Source organism: Entelurus aequoreus, linkage group LG27, assembly GCF_033978785.1.
Source record: "Entelurus aequoreus isolate RoL-2023_Sb linkage group LG27, RoL_Eaeq_v1.1, whole genome shotgun sequence".
Classification (NCBI taxonomy): Eukaryota; Metazoa; Chordata; class Actinopteri; order Syngnathiformes; family Syngnathidae; genus Entelurus; species Entelurus aequoreus.
Window position 1 is genome coordinate 9,018,794 of NC_084757.1, and position 13,339 is coordinate 9,032,132.

Consider the following 13,339-nt stretch of genomic DNA (forward strand, 5'->3'; position numbering starts at 1 on the left):
GGCTGTAGTAGTAGGATAAAGTTAAATTATTTAGTATGCACTATTTAAAGGGGCAGAGCTTTAAGAGAAATTTTAGCTTTTACATTTTATAAGATATATTTTTTGTAAGAACCACAATTAATAAATATATTTCAGTGAATAAGTTATTGTTCAAATCTGTATATAAATATGTACATAAAGTGTTGTAATATATTGTAAAATGGATGGATGGATGGATGGACGTTTAAAACAAAGCTGTTATTATTAATTAGTAAGTATACATTTTTTGAGCCTTTTTAGAGAAAATCATATTGTAGTAAATTATGCAAATTACTCGATGGTGTCATGGTGACCACGCCCATAGCCACACCCCCACCGCCACAGGTATCTTGGCAGTTTATGGGAAACACTGTTTCCATTATTTAACCTTTATTATTATTTCTCCATATTTCTACACAACAACTCAGATATAGCGAGCAGTGGAGGATATGGAGTGATTTTTATATTTCTCACTACCTTACCTTGTATATTTCTAAATGGGATTTCCACCCCAAAATTGTACTTATTTAACCCTTTCAGTGTCTACTCTGTCTATTTGTATTTGACTTTCTCTTCTACTGTTATAGAATGGCATGATGTAGTTTTACTGAGATTCAAAGAGAGCCTGTTTTTATTAAACTATCTCTTCATTTCTTCTGTTATTTCTTTGTGTTCTCTCCTAAACAAAACACAATAATACTAACTTTAAGTCCTTTGTAACTTTACAACTGTTTACGGTATATATAGGTTTAACAATTTTGGTCCTAGTGTCGATCCCTGGGGTATCAATTAGCATGTGATTTGAATGATTTATGTCAACAAATAACCAGTTGCACCTTATATCAAAGAGATGGAACAAAAAGTTGGTAATAAAAAAAAAACAAACTTTTAATCGTCCATTTCCCTGAGTCCTTTCACCAGGTTCCTGCACATGAAGGAGTGTGTTTGACAGCCAAGAGCAGCTACAACGACTTGTACAGTGGAACACGATTATGTCAACATCTGGGGCCGTACTTATCAAGCTTCTTAGAGTGCCATTTTACACTTAAGTCCTGAGAATTTGCGAAATTTAGTCCTACTCGCAAACTTAAGAATAAAAGCTTTTTATCAACGTTCTTAAGTCTAAGAATCACTCCTACTCTCCACGATATTTAAGAGACCTTCAGAGGTGTCTTAAGTGGTTAGGAGTTGCCAGCAGGGGATGGCACTGAGGCGAGAGAGACGTGCGCGAACATTCAGGGAGCGGAACGATGTTCTGGATTTGTTTGATGACGAGCAGCTGATCAAACGGTATCGTTTAGACAGAGCGGGTATTATTTTTGTCACAGATTTAATACTTTTTGATTCCATGTTGATTTCTGCATGTGTCTGCAGTGGGCTAGTATATATAGAGCCACCCACACCAGTTTCAAATTAGTTGCCTAATTAATGAATTGGAAAGAAAATGTTATGACAGTAGCGTATACACACATACCGTGAGGTGAGTGACGTCAGTGAGTGTGTGGGCGACAGAAGAGAGGGAGCGGTAGCGTGAGTGCCGGCGGGGACTAGTTTGTTTTGTTTTATTTTGTAGTTTATTGTCAAAATATACACTCCCATTGTCCACTTAAATATTTCCAAGATATTTATTTATTCTTAGACAACGGATTCCCTTCCGTGATTGGTCATTTCTATGGACACAGAAATGACGTCACCTAAAATTCCATTTACGGCACATAGTAATGTCGTAATTCAGCTCTGAGTGTGACACTTAAGATTCAGTCCTACACTTCGCTGAAAGTGTGAGTAAGACGCTTGATAACTAACTTTTAAGTGCAGCTTTCAGCGAAGAATTTATTTACTCTTAAGTCAACTCTTAGCAGACTTCTTAGGAGTAATTCTGAGAAGCTTGATAAGTACGGCCCCTGGTCTTTGTCAGGTGGATTTAAGTCCACTTGGTCCTAGAGTTGTAATTTCCATGAAAATGTCGACATGTGTTGGAGCTTTGTTAATGTAGTCATCACGAAGCAACGTGAACTGATTACTGTTTACACAGCATTAAAACCTGCACACACACTGACTTCCTGTTCAGTGCAAGCCAAGCTTCAAAATAAAAGCATAGCAGTATTAAAGTAGCACTAGGTAACTTTTCAACCTTCATACAATATTTTTTATAACTTTTAGGGATGATACATAGACCTAGAACTAGTTGAATGACACCTCTGTCATGGCCTGAGGAGGTCTGTATCGCGACTTTGAGGAGAGGGGCAGGAACCCTGCCACACAAAAAACTACAAATGTGCTGACTTGCTTTACGGCAGGGGTCACCAACCTTTTTGAAACCAAGAGCTACTTTTTGGGTACTGATTAATGCGAAGGGCTACCAGTTTGATACACACTTAAATAAATTGCCAGAAATAGCCAATTTGCTCAATTTACCTTTAACTCTATGTTATTATTAATAATTAATGATATTTACACTTAATTGAACGGTTTAAAAGAGGACAAAACACGAAAAAAATGACAATTACATTTTGAAACATAGTTTATCTTCAATTTCGACTCTTTAAAATTCAAAATTCAACCGGAAAAAAAGAAGACAAAAACTAGCTAATTCGAATCTTTTTGAAAAAAATAAAAAAATAATTTATGTAACATCATTAGTAATTTTTCCTGATTAAGATTAATTTTAGAATTTTGATGACATGTTTTAAATAGGTTAAAATCCAATCTGCACTTTGTTAGAATATATAACAAATTGGACCAAGCTATATTTCTAACAAAGACAAATCATTATTTCTTCTAGATTTTCCAGAACAAAAATTTTAAAAGAAATTCAAAAGACTTTGAAATAAGATTTAAATTTGATTCTACAGATTTTCTAGATTTGCCAGAATAATTTTTTTGAATTTGAATTATAATAAGTTTGAAGAAATATTTCACAAATATTCTTCGTCGAAAAAACAGAAGCTAAAATGAAGAATTAAATTAAAATTGATTTATTATTCTTTACAATAAAAAAAATAAATTTACTTGAACATTGACTTAAATTGTCAGGAAAGAAGAGGAAGGAATTTAAAAGGTAAAAAGGTATATGTGTTTAAAAATCATTTTTAAGGTTGTATTTTTTCTCTAAAATTGTCTTTCTGAAAGTTATAAGAAGCAAAGTAAAAAAATTAATTGATTTATTTAAACAAGTGAAGACCAAGTCTTTAAAATATTTTCTTGTATTTTCATATTCTATTTGAGTTTTGTCTCTCTTAGAATTAAAAATGTCGAGCAAAGCGAGATCAGCTTGCTAGTAAATAAATAAAATTAAAAAAATAGAGGCAGCTCACTGATAAGTGCTGCTATTTGAGCTATTTTTAGAACAGGCCAGCGGGCTACTCATCTGGTCCTTACGGGCTACCTGGTGCCCGCGGGCACCGCGTTGGTGACCCCTGCTTTACGGCATACATCCCCATTCGTTAAGGAGACGGAAGTCAATGCCGACATGCAATTACTGCTATCATGGTGGATGCTCCAAAACAAGCAAATAAATGAAAAGTTTTGTCTGAGGAGACAAAACAAAGAAAAAGGGAAGCTTCCCGGGTAAAACGACAGTCAGGATCAACATTGCCCTGGCCTTTACCCGCTGGCGTGAGCTCAAAGACGAGGAATTTCAGACCAATGCTGCCTTGGCTCTGGTTCCTGCTCAACTAGTAAGTGACTTTCCATGCTCAAATCAAAATGCTAATGCTAATGTTAGCTATCGGGAATGTGCGTGGTAGCAATAAATAGCCACTAGCTTGATAGTTCTAAACTAATTATTTCGAAAACAATCTTCTGGCCGGTCTTTCTTCGCTTCTTTTGGCAACAAACTACCGCTTTGGGCCACTGGCGCCGCCAAAATCAACCAAAACTGGAAGTTCTTAAGTGGGGCTTTAACCTGGGTTCTACCACACCACTTCTAACACAGGACTGTCTAAACCTTTTGACTGGGGGGCCGCATTTGGGCTTAAAACAGCCTCTACATATAAATACATATTATTACAATAATATCATGGATATATAATTGATATAATTGGTTATTAAGAGTATGTGAGTAAGTTCAACTCCTACATTTTTTACTTATGACGACCTCAAGGTTTTTGAACCAATCAAAAATATCAAACAGCTAAAATGCGTCAAACATTGATACGTTTGGAGAAAGTGTTTAACATTTTTCCCATCATCTCTTGTAATGGATTTGAATGTACTTAAAAAAAAAAATTTTTTTTATGGTGATTGGACATTCATATAATATCCACAAAGTTCAATGAGCAGATTGTGTTATGTGTGACCGTGTTCGTTGAATCTTTGTGCTGGTTTGATTTTTTTCTCGCCACCATGACTAGGGAAGGTTGTTTGGATTGGGTCCTATAAGTCAACGCTGTGCAGGTTTCTTGTAAGTTCAATTAATGGTTGAGTTACGTTCCTTGGCCAACAGGTGGCGACAAAAAAGCAGCTATCAGACTTGTATATGATATGACTACACCGTTGCTTATTGAACTGGTGCGGTCTGTCTCGCGGACCAAATTGAAGACTTCCGCTAAGGGCCCTTAATTTGGACACCACTCTTCTAACAAAATGGATACATTTAATTTTTATCATTGTATTTTTTTAGCTACCATAAGAGAGATATGTGCGTTATGACAGTATTATTGTCATGGTCGGCAAAACATACAATGAAATTAGCTCTGTTAGACAAGAGTAGAAAACAAAAATCGAAATAAAAACGTGCACAAATGGATGAAAACTAGAGATGTACGATAATGGCTTTTTTGCCGATATCCGAAATTGTCCAACTCTTAATTACCGATTCTGATATCAACCGATACCGATATATACAGTCGTGGAAATAACACATTATTATGCCTAATTTTGTTGTGATGCCCCGCTGGATGCATTAAACAACGTAACAAGGTTTTCCAAAATAAATCAACTCAAGTTATGGAAAAAAATGCCAACATGGCACTGCCATATTTATTATTGAAGTCACAAAGTGCATTATTTTTTTTTAACATGCCTCAAAACAGCAGCTTGGAATTTGGGACATGCTCTCCCTGAGAGAGCATGAGGAGGTTGAGGTGGTGGGGTAGGGGGGTGTATATTGTAGCGTCCCGGAAGAGTTAGTGCTGCAAGGGGTTCTGGGTATTTGTTCTGTTGCGTTTATGTTGTGTTACGGTGCGGATGTTCTCCCGAAATGTGTTTGTCATTCTTGTTTGGTGTGGGTTCACAGTGTGGTGCGTATTTGTAACAGTGTTAAAGTTGTTTATACGGCCACCCTCAGTTTGACCTGTATGGCTGTTGACCAAGTATGCCTTGCATGCACTTGTGTGTGTGAAAAGCCGTAGATATTATGTGACTGGGCCGGCGGGCAAAGGAAGGTTTATTGGCGCTCTGTACTTCTCCCTACGTCCGTGTACACAGCGGCGTTTTAAAAAGTCATACATTTTAAATTTTGAAACCGATACTGATCATTTCCGATTAGAGATGTCCGATAATATCGGTCTGCCGATATTATCGGCCGATAAATGCGTTAAAATGTAATATTGGAAATTATCGGTATCGTTTTTTTTATTATCAGTATCGGTTTTTTTGTTTGTTTGTTTGTTTGTTTTTTTAAATTAAATCCACATAAAAAACACAAGATACACTTACAATTAGTGCAGCAACCCAAAAAACCTCCCTCCCCCATTTACACTCATTCACACAAAAGGGTTGTTTCTTTCTGTTATTAATATTCTGCTTCCTACATTATATATCAATATATATCAATACAGTCTGCAAGGGATACAGTCCGTAAGCACACATGGTTGTGCGTGCTGCTGGTCCACTAATAATACTAACCTTTAACAGTTAATTTTACAAATTTTCATTAATTACTAGTTTCTATGTAACTGTTTTTATATTGTTTTACTTTCTTTTTTATTCAAGAAAATGTTTTTAATTTATTTATCTTATTTTATTTGATTCATTTTTAGAAAAAAGTACCTTATCTTCACCATACCTGGTTGTCCAAATTAGGCATAATAATGTGTTAATTCCACGACTGTATATATCGGTTGATATCGGTATCGGTTGATATCGGTATCGGTAATTAAAGAGTTGGACAATATCGGCATATCGGATATCGGCAAAAAGCCATTATCGGACATCCCTATTTCCGATATTATATTTTAAAGCATTTATCGGTTGATAATATCGGCAGTCCGATATTATCGGACATCCCTAATGAAAACCATGTCAATAAACCAATTTTCCTTACGTCTACGGTACTACTGCAGTTTGGGTTTTGAGTTGGGTTATGTCGACAACCGCCTTTGCCCACGGCGTCGACATAAACAGGTTCCACTGTACTTGAGTTTGTCCACGATACCAGGATGACTGTGGTCTGTTACCTTTCACGGTCTTCACAAACACCGGCCTTTCCTTACTGGGGTCCTTCTCGTCCAGCAGCACGCCGTGGAAGATGCGGCCAAACGTGCCTGCCCAAAAACAAATCACGGCCTTGGTTATTTTCTTTTCGACAGGCAAACATCCGGAGGCGTCACGCTCAAATGTCAACCTCCCGGTTCGCCGTGGCGGCGAGCTGATGGAAGGCCAGCCAAGCGGTTTGAATGCCGCGGCACCCAATGCCGTCTTGTTGTTTTTTTTGTTGTTTTTTTGGCTGGCGCCTCCGCCAGAACAAGAAAAGACTCAGCGGGGAGCTCAGAACACTTTGAACGAGCGGAGAAGCCAAGCGAGCGCATTCATCACGGCCGTTGTCTAAACTGTCAAGCGAAGCGCTCCGGGACTTGAGCAAGGTGAGATGCAATATAGCATCGCATCAAATTGGAAAAACATCTGCGCCCGGAGGCCAGAGAGGCCTTGTGTCTCAACAGGAGAAGCCGAGCAGCTCGACAACAGAGTTAGTGTTTAACGTCTCTCTCGCACCTCCACCGTGTGGCTCAGGCGTGTTTGGACCCGCACGCTCCGACACTACCTGCTAAGACTACCACCTCCACTCTTCTCCTTTATATTCCTGCTGTTTTGCTGGATACACAGGAGGCTCACATTTTCACCATCGTAAAACCCTCATGAACTATCCGCTTTTTAGTCGCATTTTCTTGCAGGTCATGCACTAAATAAAAGCAAACTATCCTTTGATACATGTTGTGCTTTAAAAACCAATGTACAGTGCACCCGGAAAGTCGGTCTCGAGGGCCAAATCGAAGACTGCGCACTTGGCCCGTAGTTTGGACTCCCCTCTTCTAACAAAATGCATACATTTAAAGGCCTACTGAAAGCCACTACTACCAACCACGCAGTCTGATAGTTTATATATCAATGATGAAATCTTAACATTGCAACACATGCCAATACGGCCGGGTTAACTTACACTACCGTTTAAAAGTTTGGGGTCACCCAAACAATTTTGTGAAATAGCCTTCATTTCTAAGAACAAGAATAGACTGTCGAGTTTCAGATGAAAGTTCTCTTTTTCTGGCCATTTTGAGCGTTTAATTGAGCCCACAAATGTGATGCTCCAGAAACTCAATCTGCTCAAAGGAAGGTCAGTTTTGTAGCTTCTGTAACGAGCTAAACTGTTTTCAGATGTGTGAACATGATTGCACGAGGGTTTTCTAATCATCAATTAGCCTTCTGAGCCAATGAGCAAACACATTGTACCATTAGAACACTGGAGTGATAGTTGCTGGAAATGGGCCTCTATACACCTATGTAGACATTGCACCAAAAACCAGACATTTGCAGCTAGAATAGTCATTTACCACATTAGCCATGTATAGAGTGTATTTCTTTAAAGTTAAGACTAGTTTAAAGTTATCTTCATTGAAAAGTACAGTGCTTTTTCTTCAATAATAAGGACATTTCAATGTGACCCCAAACTTTTGAACAGTAGTGTATAAAGTGCAATTTTAAATTTCCCGCCACACTTCCGGTTGAAAACGTCTATGTATGATGACGTATGCGCGTGACGTCAATGGTTGGTACGGAAGTATTCGGACCCATTGAATCCAATACAAAAAAGCTCTGTTTTCATCCCAAAATTCCACAGTATTCTGGACATCTGTGTTGGTGAATCTTTTGCAATTTGTTTAATGAACAATGGAGACTGCAAAGAAGAAAGCTGTAGGTGCGATCGGTGTATTAGCGGCGAACTGCAGCAACACAACCAGGAGGACGTTGAGTTGGATAGCAGACGCGCTACCGTGAGTACAGCTTTGGCTTCCAAACATTAGATCGCTTGCCCGTACGTGCGTGTCGCTATGTGCATGTCACGTACGTAACTTTGGGGAAATATGTTTCTTGCCGACTCTGATGGCGGCCGGGGTGTCGTCGAAAGCTACAACGCCCGCCGCCGCCGTCCAGGAGCTAAGTTAGCTTCAATGGCGTCGTTAGCAACAGCATTGTTAAGCTTCGCCAAGCTGGAAATCATTAACCGTGTATTTACATGTCCCTGGTTTAATAGTATTGTTGATCTTCTGTATATCCTTCCAGTCAGGGGTTTATTTATTTTGTTTCTATCTGCATTTGAGCCCGATGCTATCACGTTAGCTCAGTAGCTAAAGAGCTTCGCCGATGTATTGTCGTGGAGATAAAAATCACTGTGAATGTCCATTTCGCGTTCTCGACTCTCATTTTTAAGAGGATATAGTATCCGAGGTGGTTTAAAATACAAATCCGTGATCCACAATAGAAAAAGGAGAAAGTGTGGAATCCAATGAACCCTTGTACCTAAGTTACGGTCAGAGCGAAAAAAGATATACGTCCTGCACTGCACTGTAGTCCCTTACTCTCACTTTCCTCATCCACAAATCTTTCATCCTTGCTCAAATTAATGGGGTAATCGTCGCTTTCTCCGTTTCGGTTCGGAGGTGTACCGAACGAGTTTCCACACGGACATATTAAGTAGCGTAACGCACGTTGTGTAAACAATGCACACCGAGGCACAACACACGGCGTGCTAGCAGCTAACGGGCTACGATAGACTGGCCATACGTCCTCTTTTTACCGGACATGTCCTCTTTTGCGGAGCTTTCAGGGCGGAGTTTCTTAAATGCCTCAAATGTCCGGCATTTTGAGTTAGGGTTGCGTGTATTTTCAATGTACGTTCAGGGTTAAGAAGGGGTTAAAAACAAAACAAATTGTGCGCGCAGCAGCATTGGTGAGGGAGGGGCAGAGACAGAGAGAGAGAGAGAGTTATGATAAACGCGCATGCGTCGCCAGGCTCTGCTTTTTATCCATAGATTTAATTTGTTATTATCTATAGCAGGGGTGTCAAAAGTGTGCCCCGGAGGCCATTTGCGGCCCACAGCTAATGTTTTAAAGGCCCATTCTAAAAATACTATTAAAATAAACAAAAACATAAAAAAAGTGAAATAAAAAAGCTTAAAGGTTAAATGTACACTACCGTTCAAAAGTTTGGGGTCACCCAAACAATTTTGTGGAATAGCCTTCATTTCTAAGAACAAGAATAGACTGTCGAGTTTCAGATGAAAGTTCTCTTTTTCTGGCCATTTTGAGCGTTTGATTGACCCCACAAATGTGATGCTCCAGAAACTCAATCTGCTCAAAGGAAGGTCAGCTTCGTAGCTTCTGTAACGAGCTAAACTGTTTTCAGATGTGTGAACATGATTGCACAAGGGTTTTCTAATCATCAATTAGCCTTCTGAGCCAATGAGCAAACACATTGTACCATTAGAACACTGGAGTGATAGTTGCTGGAAATGGGCCTCTATACACCTATGTAGATATTGCACCAAAAACCAGACATTTGCAGCTAGAATAGTCATTTACCACATTAGCAATGTATAGAGTGTATTTCTTTAAAGTTAAGACTAGTTTAAAGTTATCTTCATTGAAAAGTACAGTGCTTTTCCCTCAAAAATAAGGACATTTCAATGTGACCCCAAACTTTTCAACGGTAGTGTAATTTAGAAAAAGTTGCAATGTTGACTAATAAAACAAAGCTGTTTTTTTTTCTTTCAAACTGTCATTGCTCAAAACATAATATTGAATCAAAATCAATGTTATTATGAATTGTTGACCTATCCAAGGTTCCCATTACTTCACATCAAATATTCCACTAAGAAAAATATTTTTGGTGGAAGATTTTGCAAATTCGGTAAATAAATAACCCAAAAATTTATATTTTGTTGTTTCCTTACTGTACCGAAAATGAACCGAACCGTGACCTCTAAACCGAGGTACGTACCGAACCGAAATTTGTGTGTACCGTTACACCCCTAGTACAATCTGATCGATAATGATTTCAAATGTATTTTACTCATATGTCTATGGGCAATAAAGAGAATATGTGGGCTGAAAATGGCCTTCGAGACGGTTTGGCTGCCCTTCAAACATACGCTTCCCCTGAAAGTGTCACATCCTTAACACTAAATCCCCAAAGAGTACAGTCTTGTGGGTCCGTGTGCACCAGGACCGAGCTGTGCCAGGTCCAAAGCAGCCATCCAGCCAATGCATAAGCCTGAGTGACATTGACTGACTGTGTGTGTGTTTACAGTCTTCTGTAAACACACACATTTAGACCCATCTGCAGCTTTGCATTTCACTTTTAAACTAAACGTGTATTTGTTAAACGGACTGAGCGTTGTGGTTCGCTGGTGCCAACATAAACAAAACTCGGCGAGGAGATGCGTCCCGCTTTTCAGCCCTTTCAACATCCGAGACAGCAAATGTGTTTTTTACGAGGGGGAAAGGGAGCGGGCGGGCGGGCGGGCGGGGGAGAAAAAAAAAAGAAAAAAGAGAAAGAAAATACCTTCGTGCAAGACATCTCGCAGAGTGACTCTCTCCCTGGAAATGGCGATGTCTTTCACTTTGGCTTTGGCCTCCGTGAGAGTGACGCTCCTCAGGTCGTTCTTCTCGATGCGGAGGGATGGGTAGCCTGCGAGCCAAAAGGTAAACAAAGCCTTTACAGGGTGACGGCTCGGTTGACTGAAGGAATGTCTGCGTTAAATCACGCTGACACAAACTCATTTCGCTTCACCGAAACCTTACGTGAACTCCGCGCTGCATGAAGGCAGGAAAGCCTCGCCATTACACGACGGAATACACAGATGCACAAACAATGTAAACAGGAGACATTTGTACCAACACACTCCCCTGAGTACACTTCATGTCAACCACAATCTAAACTCCTGAGATAAACCAGAGGACGAAACAAGTTTCAGAGGCAATGAGCTTTTTTTTTCTTCCTTTTTTTTAATGTTCTCGTTAGGTGGGCGCTGTGCTGGATGGAAGAGATAAGATAAAACTCTGGCATGCAGGTTGTTGGGAGAGGCATTGTGGGTTCATGCTGCCCCCTGGAGGACGACATATGTACTGCACAAGCAGGACTGCATGTTAAAAGAAAATTGATGATGAAAAGCAAAAAGCGGTGCACGCGGCGGCATGGCGAGCACAGAACGACTTACTTTTGGTTTCGTGAGGGGGGACGCCGGGGTTTTGGAAGGAGGAGGCAGCGAGCTGGAGTATGGGTGCAGAGCCAGGGTGGTTGTCTGATAGGAGAGACGCAGGCAGGGAGGGCCAGTTAACGCACACAAGTCATAACAGCATGGAGTATTGGATATGCATACACTGCAAAGAGTCAGTGTTCAAAAACAAGAAGAAAAAAAATACAAAAATGAGGGGTATTTTATTTGAACTAAGCAAAATTATCTGCCAATAGAACAACAACATTTGGCTTGTCAAGACTTTCCAAAACAAGTCAAATTAGCTAACCTCAATGAACCCAAAAATACCTTAAAATACCATATTTTCCGCACCATAAGCCGCACCTAAAAAACAAAATTTTTCTCAAAAGCTGACAGTGCGGCTTATAACCCGGTGCGCCTTATATATGGATTAATATTAATATTTATTTTCATAAAGTTTAGGTCTCGCAACTACGGTAAACAGCCGCCATCTTTTTTCCCCGTAGAAGAGGAAGCGCTTCTTCTTCTACGGTAAGCAACCGCCCCCATAGAAGAGGAAGCGCTTCTTCTTCTACTGTAAGCAACCGCCAAGGTGAGCACCCGCCCCCGTAGAAGAAGAAGCGCGCGGATATTACGTTTCATTTCATTTGTGTGTTTCTGTAAAGACCACAAAATGTCTCCTGCTAAGAGACACGCATACAAGGTTCCACTGACTTTTGATATTCCTGTGAACCGCACTGTGGATACAACGGGAACACGTACGGTGAATATCCGTTAGCTTGCCATGCTAACGGCCAGAAACTTCCACCCACGGTGATATTCAAAAGGAAGACCTTGCCAAAAGAGAACTTTCCAGCCGGCGTCATCATAAAAGCTAACTCGAAGGGATGGATGGATGAAGAAAAGATGAGCGAAGAGACCGGGTGACTGTTTTCACGCAGCTCCGTCCCTGTTGAGCTATGACTGCATGCGCGTCCACATCACAGATGGTGTCAAAAAACAAGTGAAAGGCCTACTGAAAGCCACTACTACCGACCACGCAGTCTGATAGTTTATACATCAATGATGAAATCTTAACATTATAACACATGCCAATACGGCCGGGTTAACTTATAAAGTGACATTTTAAATTTGCCGCTAAACTTCCGGTTCGAAACGCCTCTGAGGATGACGTATGCGCGTGACGTAGACCGGGGAACACGGGTATGCCTTCCACATTGAAGCCAATACGAAAAAGCTCTGTTTTCATTTCATAATTCCACAGTATTCTGGACATCTGTGTTCGTGAATCTGTTTCAATCATGTTCATTGCATTATGGAGAAGGAAGCTGAGCAAGCAAAGAAGAAAGTTGTCGGTGCGAAATGGACGTATTTTTCGAACGTAGTCAGCCACAACAGTACACAGCCGGCGCTTCTTTGTTTACATTCCCGAAAGATGCACTCAAGATGGAAGAACTCGGATAACAGAGACTCTAACCAGGAGGACTTTTGACTTCGATACATAGATGCCTGTTGAGAACTGGGAAAACACAGACTCTTACCAGGATTACTTTGATTTGGATGACAGACGCAGACGTGCTACTGTGAGTATGCAGCTTTGGCTTCTAAACATTTGATCGCTTGACCGTATGTGCGCAACTTTTTTTTGTGTATGTACGTAACTTTTTAAAAATATATAAGCTTTATGAACCTTGGGTTAGGTGAACGGTCTTTTGGGCTGAGTGATTGTGTGTGTTGATCAGGTGTTTGAATTGTATTTGCGTGTTCTATGGAGCTAGGAGCTAGCAGAGGAGCTAGGAGCTAGCGTAACACGTACCGTACCGTACGTGCGCGTCACGTACGTAACTTTTTAAAAATATATAAGCTTTATGAACCTTGGGTTA

General features: G+C 40.1%; 1 protein-coding gene across 5 annotated transcripts in view; it reads right to left on the reverse strand.

The window, feature by feature from the left end:
• Positions 1 to 13,339, reverse strand: part of ryk (receptor like tyrosine kinase) — a 138,210-nt gene that overhangs the window by 63,782 nt on the left and 61,089 nt on the right. For all 5 annotated transcript variants that reach the window (XR_009824788.1, XM_062039141.1, XM_062039140.1 and 2 more), the window contains exons 8-10: positions 11,457 to 11,540; positions 10,802 to 10,927; positions 6,420 to 6,506 (exon numbers count right to left, since the gene is read on the reverse strand). Coding sequence is in view for 4 of the 5 variants with exons in the window: in XM_062039141.1 (XP_061895125.1) it covers positions 6,420 to 6,506; positions 10,802 to 10,927; positions 11,457 to 11,540 (297 nt within the window). In the remaining variant the exon portion in view is untranslated. The remainder of the gene's footprint in view (positions 1 to 6,419; positions 6,507 to 10,801; positions 10,928 to 11,456; positions 11,541 to 13,339) is intronic.